We start from the raw sequence: 21783 nt of genomic DNA, 5'->3' as shown, positions 1-21783 counted from the left end.
TCATTAACCTTCTACAAATATAATAAATATTAATATTTTGCTCAATATTTTCACATGAGAATGTACGACACACATCTCACAGCACATAAAACATGTAGGGGGGAAACTACCACTATCAAATATCTATAGGCGCTTGCAAAATTAAGAGTTTATAGTACAACTAAGATCTCAGTTATATATACAAACACAACGAGACAAATCCACAACTTCCTACATCATAATCTCATTGCGTGACTTGCTTTCTATACTACTACACTCAATTGCACATGACACATTACCAAATACCAATAAATAAATTTTTAAAAGAAGTACTGAAGATGAATACAATGACAATGCTACCCGAAAGAGAATTCAAAAAAGTTAGAAAAATTCAAATGAAAAAATAGTATTTATTTATACTATCATTTTTACACTAAATATTTAGATTAGCGTTTTTACAAAATTGTAAACATTTATTTTAGTGACAATTATAATCAATCTTTCATATATTATCTTGCATTCATAAATTTTGAATTACCTATTTAAATAAGCAAATTCAACATTCAATTACATATGCATGAACATCTCCTATATAATCTTGCATTTATATACTTTAAAATACTTATTTAGTAATAAACATTAGGCATTATCTTATTCGCGCAATGGGCGTGAAAAACTAGTATATATATATATATATATATATATAAAAGTTGTGCTCGGTAGGCGCTGTTCGAGAACGGATACGAAGGATAAAGATAAAGCTTCACCATCTAAATCCCCAACACCAACTTCCAAATATCATCACAAATTAAAGTTCAGGAACTTTCTGGTGGCAGTCCTGATATATGAAGCTAGACTAGAAACATGCATTATATTCCATTAAAGGCGACTCATCATACACTTGTAGACCACTGCTGCTCTCCACGAAGTCATCAAACCATGCCATCATGCCTCAACCTCCCTCTGAAATTAAAATAGATGAAATCATAAACATAAAATTAGATTAAAGAGTCGTTTTAACTGTAATTTTTTTAAAAAAATGTTTTTTTTTACTTCACTATTTAATGTTTTTGTGATTAAAAGAATGAGAAATTCTATAAGTTTCAAGTCACAATTCATCTTAAAGAATCTCTCCAACTAGTCCAGATGGGGAAGCTTGTTTAAAAAAAAAAAAAAAAAAAAAAAAAAAAAAAAAAAAAAAAAACTGAAATATTATTGACCTTGCCTAAATGGCCCAAATTTCCTAGCCCAAATTCCAACCACTTATTTCTGACAAATTTTGTTATGTATATAGTCCATATACCAGTGTGAACCAAGAAGTAAAGTAATATTGTTTGATTTTAATTTTAGAAAAAAAATCGTCACCTTTTTATAAGCTTTGCTTTTTTGTTTTATATTTTCACAAATACTAGTGTCATTATACTAACGGTGAAGTATTATTTTAATTACACTTCACGCCTATGTTATCTAGTTTCATTTTATACCCAAAATAGGTTCATTATAACATTAAAATATCATATTAATTCAACTACATGTTCATGTTTTCAAAAAAAAATAAAAAATTACATGTTTATTTGACAATACACATATTTGTATGAGCTTTGCTATTCGGTTTTGTTTTATACATACGATGAGAACTGAATATTGTATTGATTGAATTGAACAATTACAATGATGAGGAATAGGAGATATATATACAAGGGGAGTCTCAGGTAGAGTAGGATAGCTAGTCCTAACGTGATTCAAACTCAGAGAGTCCTAATACATACAATAGATTCATTATCGTAAAGTAATTAAAACTACAATTTTAATTATATTACTGGCTCATTTGATCATATATGTGTGTGTATGTATGTATGAATTCTGCTACTCAATCTCATTTCATACACAATAGGTTTATTATAGTAACATTAAATTATCATTTTAATTCTACTACAAATTTATTTGACAAAATACGTACATATATCTAACATAAGTCATTAGTTCACAGCTTCTCTAAATTAAATGAAACGCCATTGGTCATGGTCCATCGTTATACACAATAGGTTTATGATAGTAACATTAAAATCATTTTAATTATACTACAAACTACATAAACCTAACATAATAAGTCATTAGTCCACAGTAACAACAATCGATCGTTATATCGTGGACCACGGTGCACATAGCAATATGCACCCTGGTCCAAAACGACGTCGTTTCGATGTTAGTGGACGCGGATGCGAATGACTCCAGGGAATTCATTATCTATAATACACATATTCATTATCTAGAATACACAGAACGTTTGCCTAGAATACACAGAATGTTTACCCAGAATACACAGAGTATTGACACAAAATACACAGAACTCATCCTCCTAACATTCGAATGCACAAACACATCACAACCTGTGTTAATAACATGAATACACAGAATATTGACACAACCCTCCTAAACATTCGAATGCACAAACACATCACAACATGTGTTACTAACATGAATATACAGAACGGTACGGTTGCCTAGAATACACAGAATGTTTGCATGGAATACACAGAACGATTACCTAGAATACACAGAATATTAACATAAATACACAGACCGCCCGAAACTGGAAACGTAATTTTCCAAAAAAAGAACGATTAGTTTACAATGTTCAAAACGACGTCGTTTACGTACGTGGTGCACGGTATAATTTGCCAAGAATAATCGCTTCGATCTCTATAAATTAAAAGAAATGTCATTGATCATGATCCATCATATAACGATTGTCCAAATCCACTTTGGGCCATAACACAGACTCCATCACAAGTTTCCCATATCTTCTGGTCAATAGAATCACTAGGGATCGAACCCGACGTTAGGCTCGCAATTTGAATTCCTAATATTGACCCGCGACAATTGTATAGCACCGAATTTGAATTTCAAAAATTGCAACGATTGTAGACAACTCCATTTTAATTCCTGTTTGTTGCTAATTCCCTTGGTCTTTCACCTAGCGAATAACAAATTATACCATGGACAAGGGTATACCTTTCTTTGTAGGCTTTGGTCTAAAAATAATTTTCAGATTTTGTATGTGTAGTTGATACATTCTGTACCTGTAATTGACAGTTTTTGTAGGTGTAGTTATCATATTATGTGTTAATAATTATCAAGTTATTTGGTTGCATGTACAAAAATTGTTATCTCGACACCTATTAAAAGCTCAAAACAACTATTTATTCAAGACAAAACAAATAAATCAACCTGCCAAAAACCTTGTGGTCTAGTGGCACCCGGTGTCCCGGTTCACACTCCCACATGGATGATGGGAGCGGGTTTGAGCCTCAGTGGAGGCAATTGTGTTGACTCTTGTGCTTCAGTAGGTTGAAAAAGTAGTTATGAACAGATACTACATTCTAATAGAGTCAGTAGTAGTTTTTTAAAATAGATGAACAGAAAAAAAAAAAAAAAAGATGAATACATCCTCAAAAGTCTGACGCTTAGAACTCTACCTAGGAGACTAAAGGTGATAAGTTGCAAGAAATCTTTTTGAAGCAAGAGTATGGGCTTTACACAGATAGGGAAATGAGTTTTACCCTAGGTATGATAAATGATAGTGAAAGTTAAGGGTTATGATATTAGAAAATGGGGATTGCGACAGCTTTTGGAAGGCTACCACTTACTTGAGTGACAACGGGAAGATTTTTTTTTCAAATCTATGTACACTCGACCTCCTTCATTTATAAATGGAAGTCCCCAAGCTTAGAACAAAAAAGCAGAACTTACAAAGTTACCAAGAATACGAGAGAGAAAGCTTTCAAGCTAAATCAAATGTTCTAAGCTAAAAGAATGATCTAGATTCTAAAATTCCAACCCCAAATTAAAAATCATCTCTTTATTCTAAAGTTTTTAAAAGTCTATTCAACCCTTTGTTCTACATTTTTACTTGTCCCGGGACCTATAAATAAATAGATTGATTGGTAGATTGTAGAGTTGAGTAGATAGGTGGTAGGAGTAGATAAATAGGTAAATAAGTGATGGATGCAGGCAGGTTTAATATTTTCTCTAAATTAATCAAATTATGTTAGGTCAATACAAATTTTTAAAAATATAGAATAAAAAAAGGGGATAAGTATATATGAAAAAAAAAATCTTGTGGCTCTTAAATGTTGCAACAGCAAAAGTGAGCTGTTGTAGGGACTGATTCAGACTTCACGTGGAGAGAAAACAACAAAACAACAGCGAACAAATTTAGTATTGTGTTCTTTCCATTCCCCGTCTTATTCAATAGTGACAAATTATTGTCCGGACCACGGATCGAAAAAAGGTGGTTAAATTTTATGAGTCTGAATAATGTACTTTATGTGTTAGAATAATGTACATTATGTGTTAGAATAATAAAATTTAAGTAGATTGCCTGAACAAAAAATCACCTGACATCCGTGATCCACACAGCCACCACAGTCCACACAAAACGTACTATTGTTCAACAGTTGCAACTTGCTACTTGTGATGTTTTGTTTATAAATCGGGAGAAGATGTTCATATTTTATGTATCCAAAGCCATGGAATTCCCTTCCCTACTACTTGCTACTTTAGCTTGCACCTTGGTGCTTCTCTTCTTTATGTGCAAACTATTTCTTGCACCCAAAAACCACAAAAGGCTAGCGCCTGAGGTCCCAGGGGCATGGCCTATAATAGGCCATCTCCATCTGCTCGCTGGTCAGAAGACGCCTACTCACCTCATCTTGGCGTCCATGGCGGATAAATACGGCCCTATTTTTTGACTGAGACTCGGCTCGAAACCACTCGTGGTGGTGAGCGACTCGAGAATAGCTAAGGAATGTTTCACGGCAAAGGACAAGGAGCTAGCAACGCGGCCCAAATTCATGGCGTCTAAAATCATGGGCTACAACTACTCAATGGTTGCGATTGCCCCATACGGGGAGTACTGGCGTGAAATCAGAAAGATTGTCTTACTGGAGTTGCTCTCTAATCGTAGAATTGAGATGTTAAGGAAGGTGAGGGAATCCCACGTAAGAAAAGCCATCAAACGTACCTTTGATCACTGGTCACACAACAAGGATCCAATTTCTGGGGCGGTGGTAGTGGAGACGAAGCAATGGTTTTCGAGGTTGATCATTAACCTCTCCATAGCTATGCTTTTTGGGGAGGAAGAAGTGGCAGATGAAAGCCAACTGTTGAAGTCCATTAGGAGCCTGCTTGAGCTGTTTGCAGAGATGCCGGTGTCAGATTGTATCCCCTGGCTGAGATGGATGGACTTGGGAGGGTACGAGAAGGCTATGAGGAAGACTGCTGAGGAAATGGATTCTGCTGCAGATAGGTGGCTTAAGGAGCACAAAACAAAAAGAAATTTGAAATCTAAAGAAGAAGAAGACTTTATGGATGCCATGCTTTCTCTATTTGATGCTTCATCCAACCAAACTCATCCTCTTGGACCTGATAATGATGTCATTATCAAATCTACTTGCTTGGTATGCATAATCATTTTTATTTTTTTTTAATTTTTGATGTCATTGTGTTGAAAAGTACTAATTATATGAATATTTATTTGATAGACCTTGCTTGTAGCTGCCACGGATACAAGTAGCATAACATTGACATGGGCTCTTTCCTTACTTCTGAACAATTATGATGAGTTGAGGAGGATCCAAGATGAAGTAGACACCAAGATTGGAAAACATAGTTGCATTGAGGAATCTGACACAAATCAGTTGATTTACCTCCAAAGAAACATTGCGTTTACATCCACCAGGTCCACTCTCTTTACCCATGAGGCTATAGAAGACTGCACCATTAACGGCTACCACATTCAGAAAGGCACTCGTTTAATACCAAACCTGGCAAAGATTCATCGCGATCCAAAGGTGTGGGTAGAACCTAATGAGTTTAGGCCGGAGAGATTCTTGACTACTCACAAAGATATTGATATCAGAGGCAATCATTTTGAGATGATTCCATTTGGTAGTGGTCGAAGAATGTGTCCCGGTATAACTCTGGGTTTACGGATTTTGCATTTGACACTTGCTAGCTTGATTCAAAGCTTTGATATGAAACGACCATCAATAGAGCCAATTGATATGACACAAAGCCCAGGATTATCTAGCCCCAAGGCCACTCCACTCCATGTTCTCCTAACACCACGCTTGGCTTCAGATTTGTATGGTTAATTAACTTAGAAGAAATAAGAAGCTTTTGAGTTAAATAAGTAAGAGAGATTAATTCTATTATAAATGTATGCATATATATATATATATATATATATATATATATATATATATATGTATATATGTAAAATTTATAATGTCTTTTTGTAAAATTATTGTTGTACTAATAAAACTTTTGAATATTTCTCACTTTTAGCCTTATGATTTTGTTGACATTTTCAACTTTGATTCTTGATTTTCAAAGCAAGCAATTTCGGTACATGACTTTCATTCTTTAACAAATTTAACCATATATTCTTGCAATATATCCAACAAAAATATATTCTTTGCAGGTAGTATCTAGGAGGTGCCTGTTTACTTCAAGAATTTTTTTTCTTAATTTTTTTCAGTATTTCATTCTTTGTTTTCTATTCTCTGTTTTCTTTTTAGAAAGTTTGTTTAATAACACCCATTTTTTAAATATATTTTTTAGATTAATTTTATAATTGATCAAGAATCCGTGTCTATTATTAATTAAAACAGGCATGATTGAAAAAAATTGAAAATGCTTTTACTTTCCGCGAATGTTCCTTGTAGAAACGGTAGCGAAAAGTAAGTATTAACATTTTTTTAAAAAGAAAGTGTAAGACTTTCTGCAATTATTTCTACTTGAAACAATCACGGATATTTTAGATTTTTTTTAGATATTTTTTTTAACCGTTTCTAAGAGAATCCATAGCAAAAAGTAGGACCAAAACGTGCCTTTTCAATCAGATTTAACTGATCTCCCAATGTTAAATTGAATCTGCTTACTTTTCCATGGAATAATGTAGGAATCAAGAAAGTGACTGCTTGTAGCTTTCAACTAATTTTATTGTGTTTTTAGCTATTTTTCTTCATTCAAATGATTGGTAAATGGTAAAATTGAACAAACTCTCTTGGTGAACATTTCATAATGATACATGATCGATTATTGGATCATCTATTTATTGGACTAATGCTATTCTTTTTGTAGTAGATTGTAGACCAAGAAAGTTTAGAGCCAGCTGAAGTGATTGAAAGGCCTGTGGTATTCTGCGTAGCTGCATGGTTCAGAAAGGTCAGACTGATCGACAATATGGAAATTAATATTAGGAAAATAATACTTGGACTTTCAAGTTATACTCCCTACTTTGATTCCCTCACACACAAGTTTAATGTTGACATTTTTCTTGAAACTTACAGGATGAAAATAACCTATTATATCATGTCACATAGGAAGTAAAAGTGAGGAACTATCATGCCTGATAGTAATGGAGGATCAAGTTGGCATTAGGCCATTTGGGGCCTTAGAGGTGGTGGACCAAAATATAATTACGTTTGCTTGGAGGATTTTGGTTAATGTCCATGTGGAAAAATGAACTAGCTTTTCACCTTTGTTAACTTAACTGCAGAATACTTGTCACCAAGTGGCTAATTATATTTAACTAAATGTTGAAGTATTATTAATTAGTTGATATAGGTATGTGTTGGAAACATTTGTAGTAAAGCATGATAATATTGAATTGATTATATTATTGGCATGTACAAGTAGTTTTGTTAAATAAATAATGTTTTTTTTTAAATGACATGCATGCGCCTGGAACAAACGCAAATTGTATTTTTTTTAAAAATGACAATCTACCTCTGGTGTCAACCAATTTTCGTTGTGGCATATGCGTATGAAGTACTTTAGACACAAATAGTCTGTACTAGTAATTCTTGAAATAGAGTTCCGCTTCAACAAGTGAAGAAGAAATTTAATTGTGTCATAAACAAACATCAATCATGGAGGGCTAAGAGATTGACACATAAGCAAATCTATGGGGTTAATCACAAACAGTTTGAAATGCTTTGAGATTACTCTGAAGAGTTGAGAAAAAGTATTACAGGAACCACTTCAAATTTGAAACTTGATGGTGATTTCACAATCAATGGTAGGTCTAGCTAGGTTTTAATTTTGAAGTTATATATTTGTTATGCAGCAAGTAGAAAAAGATTTCTATCTAGCTGGTTGTAGGCCTTTCATTGGATTGGATGGATGCCACTTAAAAGGGATGCCAAAAGGAAGGACCAATTACTAACGGCAATTAGTGTTGATGAAAATAATGCAATGTTCAATTCCCAATTTTTTTTTGTCATTGTACTAGTTGAAGAAGTAGAAGTAGAAGTAGCCATGTTAGTTGATGGAGAAGCAGAATAAAGCATGCATGGCACCAACACTAGAGGATGTTATTGTTGAAACTAAAGTAAAGACGACAATTCTACCCGCACACTATAAGTTCCTTGCATCCCCACTCCAACGAAAGATACCCGCAAATTTAACAAATCTCACAATTTAACTCAATGATTCTTATTTCTTCTATATAAGTAAATCAACCATACAAATCGGAACCCAAGCCTAGCATTAGGAGAACATGGAGTGGAGTGGCCTTGGCAGTAGTTAATCCTGGGCTTTGAGTCATATCAATTGGCTCTATTGATGGCCTTTTCATATCAAAGCTTTGAATCAAGCTAGCAAGTGTCAAATGCACAATTTGTAAGCCCAGAATCATACCAGGGCACATTCTTCGACCACTACCAAATGGAATTATCTCAAAATTATTTCCCTTGACGTCAATGTCTTTGTGAGTAGTCAAGAATCTCTTTGGCCTAAACTTATTGAGGTCTACCCACACCTTTGGATCGCGATGAATCTTTGCAAGGTTTGATATTACACGAGTGCCTTTCTGAATGTGGTAGCCGTTAATGGTGCAGTCTTCTATAGCTTCATGGGGTACAGAGAGTGGAACTGCTGGATGTAAACGCAATGTTTCTTTCACGACAGCTTGGATGTAAATCAACTTATTTATGTCAGATTCCTCAATGCCCCTAAATTTTCCAATCTTGGTGTCTAGTTCATCTTGGATATTCCTCAACACGTTGTAATTGTTTAGTACTAAGGAGAGAGCCCATGTCAATGTTATGGTAGTCGTGTCAGTGGCACCTAGAAGCAAGTTCTATCAAATACACATGCATATAGTTAGTATGGAGTATTTTTTAACACGATGACATCATATATTGGAGGGAAAATTTGAGAAGAGAAACATGTATGTTTCTTATTCAAATAATAGAAAAGAAAAAAAAAAATTGTTTATACATACCAAGCAAGTAGATTTGATAATAACATCAGTATCAAATCCAAGAGGATGAGTTTGATTGGATGGGGCATCAAATAGGGAAAGCATGGCATCCATAAAGTCTTCTTCTTCTTTAGATTTCAAATTTCTTTTTGTTCTATGCTCCTTAAGCCACCTATCTGCAGCACAATCCATTTCCTCAGCAGTTTTCCTCATAGCCTTCTCGTACCCTCCCAAGTCCATCCATCTCAGCCAGGGAATAAAATCTGACACCAACGTCTCTCCAAACAACTCAAACAGATTCCTAATGGACTTCAAGAGTTGGCTTTCATCTGGCACTTCTTCCTCCCCGAAAAGCATGGCTATGGAGAGGTTGATGATCAGTCTCGAAAACCATTGCTTCATCTCCACTACCACCGCCCCAGAATTTGGATCCTTGTTGTGAGACCAATGATCAAAGGTACGTTTGATGGCTTTTCTTACGTGGGATTCCCTCACCTTTCTTAACATCTCAATTCTACGATTAGAGAGCAGCTCAAGCAGGACAATCTTTCTGATTTCACGCCAGTACTCCCCGTATGGAGCAATCGCAAAAAAAGAGTAGTTGTAGCCCATGATTTCAGACGCCATGAATTTGGGCCGCGTTGCCAGCTCCTTGTCTTTTGCCTTGAAGCATTCCTTAGCAACTATGGAATCGCTCACCACCACGACTAGTTGCGAGCCGAGTCTCATTCGAAAAATAGGGCCGTATTTATCCGCCATGGACGCCAAGATTAGGTGAGTAGGCGTCTTCCGACCAGCGAGCAGATGGAGATGGCCGATTATTGGCCATGCCCCTGGGACCTCTGGCGCTAGCCTTTTGTGTTGTGCATCTTTTTTGGGTGCAAGAAATAGTTTGCACATAAAGAAGAGAAGCACCAAGGTGCAAGCTAAAGTAGGGGTGATTATATTGTCGTAAAGTAGGGAAAGGAACTCCATGGCTTTGGATACACAAAATATGAGCATCACCCCACGATTTATAAACATAAAACATCAGAGGTAGCAATCGTTATATTATGACACTCGTCCAATACACTGAATGACTTCATAACCTACAGAATTCATATTCATAATGCACATAATTCATGTTTATAATATACAGAATTTTAATTCCAAATATGTAACATATTGTTTTAGCATTAAAATTAATATGACTTATGATTCATGTAGTGTGGATGAGATGAAGCAGACATTTTCCAACTTAATCACGAGCCTCAAGTTCTGGGAATGCATACATTAGTAATGACATTTTGAACTTGCAATAATAACTTAATGACCTTATGAACCTATAGTAGTGATTTAATTTATAAATGTGTAGTAGTGATTTTTTGAATAATCTCTAGTAGTGATTTTATGAACATGCAGTAATGATTTTTTGAACCTGCTACAACCATGCAGTATTTAGTGGTTTTATGAACATGTAGATTCATGTTGTTTGTGTGGCGTCTAGATATGCAAGTAAAATTATACATAAAAAGTCATGTCAACATAACTTGCAATAACATGAATTGTACTCGTAAAAGGTACTAATTGTTGTTTGCTTAGTAGCCACAATGTTACAGGTTCAACTCCACATGGAAACAGCCTATAGGTCTTCTTGGTTTGAATCACTCTACTATATGCAATATATATATGTTGGTTTACCTCATTGTGATCTTTTGCTTGCTATAGTCACTACTACAGAAAACACTTTTAACGTCGGTTTTTAGCACTTTTAACGTCGGTTAAAAATCGACGTCGATCTGGCAGACATTGTATATAAATGATACGACGTCGGTTGTAAAAACCGACGCCATATGTATTTTTTAAAAAAATAAATAAACGACGTCGGTTATTTATTAAAACCGACGTCGTTTATTTTAAAAAAAATAATAAAAATATGATGCGACGTCGGTTTTTTCGTATCATATTAAAAAAAAAAAAAAATACACGACGTCGGTTATTAAGGAATAACCTAAGATACACAATAGTTCTTAAAATTCGAAATATATTATAAATAATTCCTAAAAATACATTAAAGTTTCTAAAAATTCAAAATTATTAATTTATAAAACCTAAGATACACAATAAACCCTAAAATACATAATAATTTTTTAAAATTCGTAATATATTAACAAATAATTCGAAAATTAAAATATAATAAAAAATATAATTTCTTACCGGTGGTGGAGGAGGCGGCGTGCGATGGTCGCCGTGGGCGACTGTGGCGGGAGGTCGCGCCGGGCGGCTGTGGCGGGCTGTGGTCGCGGTGGGCGGCTGTGGCGGCCGATTGCTGCAGCGACGGAACGGTGACGGGCGCGGCTGTGGAGATCGCGGAGGGCGGTGTGGCGGGCGGTGGCTGCCGACCGGAGCGGCGGCTGTGGCGGGCGGTGGCTGTCGCGGTCACGGCTGTGTGCGTTCGGTTGGGGGTTCGGTCACGGTGGGTAGGGTTTTTGAGATCTGGTGCGTAGGTTTTATTTTATTTTTTAAAAAAAAACAAATCGGAAAATCCGAATTAAAAAAAAAAACAAAATTATATATATACGACGTCGGTTCTTAAGCGAACCGACGTCGTATATATTTTATTTTTTTATTATACTATACAGTGTCGGTTCGTAGCCGAACCGACGCCGTAATGTCTATTTAAAAAAAAAAAAAATAAATAAAATATATACGACGTCGATTCGTATGGGAAAACCGACGTCGTATCCCTTTTTAAAAAAATTCTAAATATAAGTAATTGTTTGACGTCGGTTTTTTAATGTATTTCCTGTAGTAGTGAGTCATATTATTTAATGCATACTTTAGGGTAATGATTGTGAATATACCTCGTCCCATAAGAAGACATCCAGAGCTAATGTTATATTTTTATTTGTTTAAAGTTTTCAATTTTTTTTATAAACTTTTTAGTTGTGAATATTATAAACATATCACATACATGTGGTTATATATATATATATATATATATATATATATATATATATATATATATATATATATATGTTCAAATATAATGTGGTCGCGCCTTCCCGTGCGGTCAGTGCAGTTTGCACCACTCAATGTTAGAACACGCACCACAATGCAAATACAAAAAAAAAAAAAAAAAAAAAAAACACACACCATACACCCAAAATAATGCACCATAACTCCCTGCCTCTAATGGTGCATTTGCTAACACTGTGTGGTATATATTTGCATACTTAGTGATGTGTTTTTGGGTGATGCGTACCTAATGATGCATATTTGTGTGGTGCATTTTTTAACAATTGAGTGGTGTATATTTGTATAGATAGTGGTGCGGCCGCACTCACCGCACGTTAAGGGCCGGCCACACCTGATTATGACTATATATATATATATATATATATATATATCAAAAATAAATAAAACAAATATGATATATGTGTATTAATTATAATTAAATTGAGATGTGAATAGGGATGGCAATTACAAATTCACTCTGCATGTCTTAAAAAATTATACTCGCGTTAGGTCGGGTTGGATTCGGGTTTTATGTACAAAACCCGCCTAAAATCCCACCCGTGACACGACCCACCATGTGTGCGTAAGTATTAGTATGTAATTCTTTTATATACTCATGATTCTTTACAAGAAGTATTATTTTTTTTTGGTAACTTCTTACTATTATTTTTGGTAGTTTAGAAATATATATATATATATATATATATATATATATATATATATATATATATATATATATATATTTTTAGTATTCAAAAGAAATATATTTCTAAACTACCAAGGGTGTGTTTGGTTCCCACATGGAAATCGGATTCAGATTGAGAATCAAATACTTGAATTGGTAATGTGAATAAGTTTTGGTGAAAGTATTTTGCATATTTAATTTGATAGTAGGGTGGAATTAGAATGATCAATAATATTGATGTTTGGTTATGTATGACCCTATAATGCAAATAAATGTTTAAAAAAAACAAAAATCAAGGCAATTGATCCTAAAATAATGATATCCAAAGCACCAATATGAAAAAAAAATCAAAACAAAAATTTAAAAACACGTACTAATCCAAACTTAAAAATTAGATTACCAATAAGCTCGATGGAATATTGATATATACCAATTTTCAATTAGGGAATGCAGTTTTTAATTGAAGGGTAATCAAATCCATAGTTGTGTTTTAAAAAGTTGTCAACACTAACTACGATTTTGATTCTCATTCCTAGTGTATAAATCAATGAACCAAACACACCCTAAGTTTATTTTAAAAGTAACAATGTTTTTATTTTTTTTGAGAACTAAAAGGTAACAATTTAATTATTATATTTGAATATTTTTATTATTTTATGTTTTAAAAAAACTAATAAATTTTATTATTTTATTATGCGTAAGTAATTCAAATATTATATTTTTTAAAAAATTAATAATATAATAAGTGGTTGGTATTAGTGCGCACCCACACCACGTGAGTTAGGGTCGATTTTGAAAAAGTTCGCCTTATATGGATTCGGAGGTGGGGATGGAGGGAGAAATTAAAGTATCAACTATTAAGTGAGTTGGATGATAAATGTAGCCCTTCTTAAGTTACCCCGAGGCCCGAACTATTATCATCGATCCCTAGATGTAAAGCGTAGTTAGACTTTTAGAATGTATATCCAACCTACCCATATGAGATAAGATAGGAGGGGCCTAAGTGAGCCAATATTATGACTTATTATGAGCTCTAGATAGCTCGATCGTTGTCTATATTATGCCATTATTGGTGTCCCCAGCATCGGTACGGTCGTTGTCTAGCTAAATGCCATTATTGATTTATTGGTGTGCCCAAACCTTTGTCTTCAAACTGAAAAGCAAATCTCTCAAAAGATTGTGAAAGAAAATTTTAGTTAATTAATAGGCTAATAGCCATTCAGTAGTTATATCGTGGACCACTATTGTGGACCATGGTCACAAAACGACGTCTTTTCGGTAAGTGGGAGACGGAGCTCTGTAATTGATACTACAGTTTATCTCAAAAGATACTGCCTTACATTTGTCTTTATATTATCGAATGAAACTGTAGTTATATCGAAATGTAACTGTAGTTGTGTTGAAATATAACTGCAGTGTATATGAACTGATACTGAATAACAGTTTCACATTTCTGTTTTATATTATTGAATGAAGCTGTAGTTATATCGAAATGTAACTGTAGTTGTGTTGACATGTAACTGCAGTGTATATGAACTGATACTGAATAACAGTTTCACATTTCTGTTTTTATATTATCGAATTAAACTGTAGTTATATCGAAATGTAACTGTAGTTGTGTTGAATTGTAACTGTAGTGCATATAAACTGATACTGAAGTTGTGTTGAAATGTAACTACAGTGTATATGAAGTGAAAGTGAATGGCGCGGAATGGAGGTCGTTTCATCTGTCTGTTTTCATTAATCAAAACGATGTCGTTTTGATGCACGGTCCACAATATAATTTGCGATAGCCATTAACCTTGGCCTTGCCTGAACAAGAGAGCCGAGGTGGGATGGCAAATTTTACTGTGGAACATGGTCTATGCAGTTGTGTGGATCATAAAGTATATATCATTTAAATTATAACTCAGTTTTATTTGACAATGTTGCTATGTTTTTTAGTTTCATTTCTCTCCACACTAGTTTCATTATAATAATACTAAAGTATTATTTTAATTCTACTATAGTTTCATTTGATAATATACATTATTGTTTGAGCTCTAATTTTTTGTTTCATTTCCCACACAAACTAATTTAATTATAGTAATGGTGAAGTATTATTTTAATTGAACTTCATGTCATTTAACAATATATGTTATTGTATGTATTTGGATTTTAATTTCATTTTTCACGCACACTAGTTTCATTATAGCAATACTAAAGATATCATCTTTTTGAGTAATACTCAAAAAACAAATGATATCATATCATTTTAATTATACTACAATTTCATTTGACAACAATGTGTTCTGTTTAATTTTTTAGTTTTATTTTCTACGCACACTAGTTTAATTATAGTAACACTAAAGCATCATTTTAATTCTACTACAGTTTCATTCGACGATCATGATGTGTGGAAAATGAAGGAGGATGGCTACACCAAAGACAAGCTGCATGCATCCACACTTCAAGTGGGAGGGAGTGGAGAACATGCACGGTTCTACTTGCCCTACCTTCAACAAATATCTCTTGTCTGATAGTGATAATTCTCAAGGCGATAAGTTTTTGCCCTATATAATCACGTGGTTTGCAGACAATAATTTGCCCTATATGAGTATATGACCACCTAATGTTCTTATAACCAAACATACACACTTTCTTTTCCTAACCACACAATAACTTGCCGTAAATGGAGAACTCTTCTTATCCCGTCCTCCTAATCTTTTCCTTCTTAAATTTCCTCCCTGGTATGACTTCTAATTATTGGGTGCTATGAATTGATTGCCTCTACTAATTTTTAATATAAAAAAAAATCAAGTAATCAATCAAATAATGTCATGTCAAGAGAAAAAATAATGAGAGAAATTGTTTTTAGGAGTGAGTAGCATTACTCTTTGTAAATATAATTTTATTCAAAAATTCAAAATATATTATCCCCCAAACCAGCTTGGTTGGCGTGAGTGGCTCGGCACTCTTGCCCCTTAAGAGGAGGTCGAGAGTTTGATCCCCCCTTGTACGGAGAAACCAATATGGCCAGCACTTTGCCCGTGCGAGCGGGGATTAGTCTGAGTATGGTACGGGAGGTGCCTCCTGGTGCCTCCTGTTAGAAGGGCCTGCTCATGACACCTTGTGGACATTTCAAAAAAATACAAACTCTATGGTACGGGCTTAAAGGTGACCTTGTGGACATTTCAAAAAAATACAAACTCTATGGTACGGGCTTAAAGGTGCCTCCTGTTAGAAGGGCCTGCTCAGGACACCTTGTGGACATTTCAAAAAAATACAAACTCATACAAACTCGCTTCCTGATGCAACATTTTGTAGTGAGTTGAAATTTAAAATTATATATAAAAAAATTTTAAAAAGGTCAAATCTCATCGCAATTTATATTGAGGACCAAATTCTATCTTGGATTGTAAACCCTGATCCAAAACAACGTCGTTTTATATTATGCCTTCAATGGCATCAACTAGTGCATCATGCTTAATATCATTCATTCTATATTATGTTCATAATATTTGTTCTATATGTTCATAAACTTAAACCTTAATGTACATAAACACTAAAATGCAAGTACATCCTATATATTTCTATATTCACTCTGTAGTAAATTCAAAATATTATTTCTATATGTTCATAAAACCAAAGCTTGATGTACATAAAGTTTACATTACAAGCGCATTATATTTAATAACATTTATCATATACTATGCTCATAGTATTTTTGGCCCTAACTCTAAACCCTAGGCATGTTGGGCTTATCGGACGAGCTCAACTAAAACTTTTGACATTTCCAAATAAACACTTTAAACTTACAACTTCCATTACCAAATTCCAACTAAAAATACTTAATATATTTATGCTATAATATAATAATATAATAACAAACAGAGGACTACAATTGAGAAAAACTACTATAGTCGATAATCATTTTGGATATTCACTTATAATTAGTTTTTTTTTCATTATTTATTTTCATAAAAAACATATTTTATTTGTAATAAAATTATTAAAATTTTATTTACAAATTTAATAATAATTGTAAATGATGAGCATACATATAATTCCCTATATATTTTGTTCCGCATCACTTGTGATTTGTGAAACAAAAAATAACATTAAGTGATTTGGACTATCGGACTAGCTCATCTGAACCATCAGTGTTATCGAGTTGATATTTTATCGAGCCAAAACTTTTTGGCCTCAAACTTAAAATATTTTGGTCCTATCAGGCCAACTCATCATATCGGTTTCGGATTAAATTGATATCCCTACGGACAACCAAGAAAATGGCTTGTGGTGATGATTATTGCCTATTTCCCTGCAGTAGGAATAATATCATTGCTATTTTGGAAGCTTTAGGCGTGGACAAGAGTTTGGGTGGCCCTGAAGGGATTGTTGAGTGGGTATAGCATTGCTATTGAATGTTTTGAGTGCACAAAATTATCCTAAAAAATATTGACTCCATTGTGTTTTGATTAGATATATAAATTTGCCACCAAAAAAATCATGCACCAGAATTACTAATTTTGAAAATTGAGGATCAAAGTTGAGAGCACCACCAAAGTTGTTGGGACCAGTGTTGCAAAAAAGTCAGGTGATAGAGGACCATAGGATTTGTACGTTGAGTTGGGGGAGGTGGTTGACGTTGCTCGAGCTTGGAAGGAACAGTTGGGAGGGTGATTAGGAGGTAAAACCAATGAGGTCGGGGCAGTTGGCGACACGACGGTGTCCCCTTTTGGAATGTTGACACGATAGCAACATGTTGGCGACATGCCTGTGTCATTTTTTGGTAATTTTTCCTGCTTGGTCTGTTGACGATAGCCCAGTATTGGGATTCAGACAACAATATCCTCTAAATAAATCTAGGTACCCGAGAAAAACAGACGAGGTAGAACAAAACTCTATTTTATGTTGATTGTAAGGACGAAGATAGGGAAAACAAAGACAATCAAAGACACAGAGGAAGAAGTTGTCAGGATTTTTTTTTTTTTTTTAAAGTATGACATAAGGGCTCATGTTGTTTAACGTTGCAGAGGGCATACGATTGATTAGAAAAATTGTAGTATTCTAATCATAAGTCTAGAATCTAGGAGGTATAAAGGCCTGGTCGAGTAACATGAGACTAGTTTCAACAATATGCCTACGATGTCTTTCAAGATAGCTATTTTGCTCATGTGTATAAGCACATATTGATGATGGGCATGCAATTCCAAGACTGGCGAAGAGCGTGCCGAACTTTTTGTATCCCCCTCCCCCAGGTCAGATTGAATGATGTTTATTTTGCAGGAGAAAATTTGCTCAACTAGTGCTCTAAATTTGTGAAAAATGACATATATATTTGTTTTTAGTTTCATGGGAAAGAACCAGATATAGCGAGAGTAATCATCAAAAAATATAACAAAATAGCGATGGCATTCATTAGATAAAATTGGTGATGGTCCCCAAATGCCTATGTAAACAAGTCTAATATTATAGAACTAGACTTTGTGACTCTTTCTAGAGGAAATCGTGAGGATTTCCCTAGTTGACATGTAGAACAAAAAGTGTATTACTATTCTCTGATGGTGCTTTCAATGTGATGAATGTCATAGGTTATTAGATTGTAAGTTTGTATAACCCCCCACCCCCTTCAAACTTTCTCCTTTAATTAGAATTAGAACTTGGTTGGCAATGAGATCATTCCTTTTAAGTTATTTTATTTGAAGCAATTAAAACTTACTTTAGAACATATGGGGCTAAATAACATTGTTTCTGTCCATATTGCATGGTGACATTTATATACCATGTCCGTTCTTCTCTAGTAGTCAATTTTGGTTGAATTCAATTTGGATCTAAAAAGTCATACATGGTCTTTGAAGCCAAACCAAATTCGTTATAAAAACCCTATTAAAAAAATACACCCAATCATATATATTACTAATATAATAGTTCTAATAAATGAAATAAAAAAATACTATGAACAAATAATAGTAAAAAACTTATTACCTTATAAAAAACTGCAAACAAGAAACATCCAACATCCCCATATTTAAAAAAAAAAAAAAAAACGCAAGATTTCCAACTTCTCAAGATGTAACTCATATTCAATGTCGCCCACAATTTTCGGTCGCAGGATTGGGTACGATAGAACACCCATTTGGAGTCTGAATAAACGAAGCCGGACACGATAACGTGTTATCTCGTATCCACTAAGATTTCGACCATGAAGAAAGGTAACAAGTTGAGTCTTCCAGAATAAGTAGTTCGAGGAGATAAGTTTAATGGAGTAAAGTGATTGTTGTTTGTAGAGCATTTTTTGGGGCTGGGGTTGGATGGGGTAATATTATCTTGAGATGTTGCAAGAGGAGAAGGTTGTGGTGGTGGTTTCGCCGGCCGATGGTGGGGTGTCATCTAAGTTGGTGGCCGTGATAGTGTTGGCAGGGTTTGTAGCCATAGATCGTTAGGTCTACTGATGCCATATATATCAAAACAATAATTCGGAGAATAATTTTATTTTTGATCAGTTCAATCTACAAAGTATAGGAAGAGATTTTTAATTTATATTTTATTTTGATTTTCCTTTTACGAAGTCTTATTTTATTACTATTACGTTATATAGTTTTGATATTTGGAAATTACAAACTATCGTGAACTCACCGGCGATCGCATGCGAAAAGCCAGTTGAAAGCATACAATTGACGACTATTCCAAAGGAGAATATAGAGAGTGTCGTATTTATAAGAACATAAAGAGTCTTAGTCAAATCAAGAATAATAAAAAGGTAGATTTACAACAATACTGACAGAGGCGGAAGGAATTCTAGAATACAAAGTCCTAATATAATTAATCATACAAATCTAAAGTCAAGTGTGGTATTAAGAGGGCATGAAATGGAGTGGCTTTGACACTAGTTAATCCAGGGCTTTCAGTCATATCAATTGGCTCCATTGCTGGTCTTTTCATATCAAAGCTTTGAATTAGGTTAGCAAGTGTCAAATGCACAATCTGTAAACCCAAAGATATACCCGGACACATTCTTCGACCACCACCAAATGGAATCAACTCAAAATTATTATCCTTGAAATCAATGTCTTTGTGACTAGTCAAGAATCTTGAAGGCCTAAATTCATTAGGGCCTGCCCACACCTTAGGATCTCGATGAATCTTTGCAAGGTTTGGTATTATACGAGTACCTTTTAGAATGTGGTAGTCGTTAATGGTGCAATCTTCTATGGCCTCATGTGGTATAGAGAGTGGGACTGGTGGATGTAAACGCAATGTTTCTTTCACAACAGCTTGGATGTAAATCAATTTATTTATGTCACCTTCCTCAACAAACCTTTCTTTCCCAATGTTGGCGTCTAGTTCATCTTGGATCCTCCTCATGACGTCGTAATTGTTCAATACTAAGGAGAGAGCCCATGTCAGGGTTATGCTAGTTGTGTCTGTGGCTGCTAGAAGCATGCCCTATCCAATACATATGCATATAATTAGTATTTTAGCTCCCAATTGTTCAATATGAAATAATTAACATGGGGGCCGGGAAAACCTTTATACATACCAAGCAAGTGGATTTGATAATGATATCCGTATCAATTCCAAGAGAATGGCTTAGATTGGATGGAGCATCGAACAGGGAAAGCATGGCATCCATAAAGTCTTCTTCTTCCTTAGATTTCAATTTTCTTTTTCTTCTGTGCTCCTCAATCCACTTCTCTGCAAAACAATCCATCTCCCCAGCAGTTCTTCTCATAGCCTTCTCGTGCCCTCCCAAGTCCGTCCATCTCAGCCAAGGAATAAAATCTGACACCGTCATCTCTCCAAACAGCTCAAACATTCTCCTAATGGACTTCAACAGTTGGCTTTCTTCTGCCAATTCCTCCTCCCCAAAAAGCATAGCTATGGAGAGATTGAGGATCAACCTCGAAAACCACTGCCTCATCTCCACTACCACGGCCCCAGAAATTGGATCCTTGTTGTGTGACCAGTGATCAAAGGTACGTTTGATGGCTTTTCTCACGTGGGATTCCCTCACCTTCCTTAACATCTCGATTCTACGATTAGACAGGAGCTCCAGCATGACGATCTTTCTTATTTCACGCCAGTACCGCCCGTATGGAGCAATCCCAATCATGGAGCTGTTGTAGCCCATGATCTCAGAGGCCAGTAATTTGGGGCGAGTTGCCAGCTCCTTGTCTTTTGCCGTGAAGCATTCCTTGGCTATTTTCGAGTCGCTCACCACCACGATGGGTTGTGAGCCGAGTCTGATTCGAAAAATAGGGCCGTATTTGTCCGCCATGGACGCCAAGATGATGTGAGTAGGCGTTTTCCGACCAGCGAGAAGATGGAGATGGCCGATTATTGGCCATGCCCCTGGGACCTCCGGGGCTAGCTTTTTGTGTTTTGCATCATTTTTTGGTGCAAGAAATAGCTTGCACATAAAGAAGAGAAGCACCAGGGTGCAGGCTAAACTAGGAATGATAATAGTGTTGCATAGCAGGGAAGGGGATTCCATGGCTCAAATTTGATACACAAAAGATGAACAAATTATGCTGTTATGGCTACAGAAAGACAATCTGCATCCAGACTTCAAGTGGAAAGAATGGAGGCATGAGCAATCCTATTTTATATGTTTTAAACGTTCTTCACACAAATAACAACTTATAAAATATAAAAAGGTATTCAGATTCTTTTTTAGTTCTACTGACTCTACTGAGACTTGAACCCACTCCATCATCCATATGGAACTGTAAACTGGAACACCAGGTGTTCAAATTCTTTGATTACTCTTCAAATAATAATTTTCTCTGTGGGGAAGAATTTCGGGAGAACCCGGGTTCGATTCCCACAAGTGACGATTTTCCCTGGGTCAGCTCCTATGTCT

The 21783-nt window shown here is 35.0% G+C and overlaps 3 protein-coding genes across 3 annotated transcripts; 1 reads left to right on the top strand and 2 right to left on the bottom strand.

Annotated features, from left to right (window-relative positions):
• The first annotated feature begins 4445 nt into the window (after positions 1 to 4445).
• Positions 4446 to 6196, top strand: LOC116001715 (cytochrome P450 82A3-like). The gene is made up of 2 exons (XM_031241629.1): positions 4446 to 5441; positions 5526 to 6196. Exons 1-2 carry the CDS (start codon positions 4836 to 4838, stop codon positions 6135 to 6137), a joined length of 1218 nt encoding a protein of 405 aa, XP_031097489.1. The 5' UTR covers positions 4446 to 4835; the 3' UTR covers positions 6138 to 6196.
• Positions 6197 to 8331: 2135 nt separating this feature from the next.
• On the bottom strand, positions 8332 to 10241 carry LOC116001787 (cytochrome P450 CYP82D47-like). The gene is made up of 2 exons (XM_031241729.1): positions 9275 to 10241; positions 8332 to 9130 (listed from the first exon to the last, which is right to left on the bottom strand). The coding sequence occupies exons 1-2, from the start codon at positions 10226 to 10228 to the stop codon at positions 8507 to 8509; spliced, it is 1578 nt and encodes a 525-aa protein (XP_031097589.1). The 5' UTR covers positions 10229 to 10241; the 3' UTR covers positions 8332 to 8506.
• Positions 10242 to 19604: 9363 nt separating this feature from the next.
• Positions 19605 to 21519, bottom strand: LOC116002953 (cytochrome P450 82A3-like). The gene is made up of 2 exons (XM_031243143.1): positions 20461 to 21519; positions 19605 to 20366 (listed from the first exon to the last, which is right to left on the bottom strand). Exons 1-2 carry the CDS (start codon positions 21412 to 21414, stop codon positions 19743 to 19745), a joined length of 1578 nt encoding a protein of 525 aa, XP_031099003.1. The 5' UTR covers positions 21415 to 21519; the 3' UTR covers positions 19605 to 19742.
• Between the last annotated feature and the right edge of the window lie 264 nt (positions 21520 to 21783).

The sequence above is a fragment of the Ipomoea triloba genome, chromosome 13 (assembly GCF_003576645.1).
Source record: "Ipomoea triloba cultivar NCNSP0323 chromosome 13, ASM357664v1".
Classification (NCBI taxonomy): Eukaryota; Viridiplantae; Streptophyta; class Magnoliopsida; order Solanales; family Convolvulaceae; genus Ipomoea; species Ipomoea triloba.
The sequence above is the reverse complement of the archived record's forward strand: the minus strand, read 5'-3'. Positions and strand labels throughout refer to the sequence as shown.

Coding starts and splice junctions, on each gene's coding strand:
- LOC116001715 (XM_031241629.1), top strand. CDS start 4,836: ATGGCGTCTAAAATCATGGGCTACAACTACTCAATGGTTGCGATTGCC. Junction 5,442..5,525: donor TTATCAAATCTACTTGCTTG/GTATGCATAATC, acceptor TTTATTTGATAG/ACCTTGCTTGTAGCTGCCAC.
- LOC116002953 (XM_031243143.1), bottom strand. CDS start 21,414: ATGGAATCCCCTTCCCTGCTATGCAACACTATTATCATTCCTAGTTTA. Junction 20,367..20,460: donor TTATCAAATCCACTTGCTTG/GTATGTATAAAG, acceptor TGTATTGGATAG/GGCATGCTTCTAGCAGCCAC.
- LOC116001787 (XM_031241729.1), bottom strand. CDS start 10,228: ATGGAGTTCCTTTCCCTACTTTACGACAATATAATCACCCCTACTTTA. Junction 9,131..9,274: donor TTATCAAATCTACTTGCTTG/GTATGTATAAAC, acceptor TGTATTTGATAG/AACTTGCTTCTAGGTGCCAC.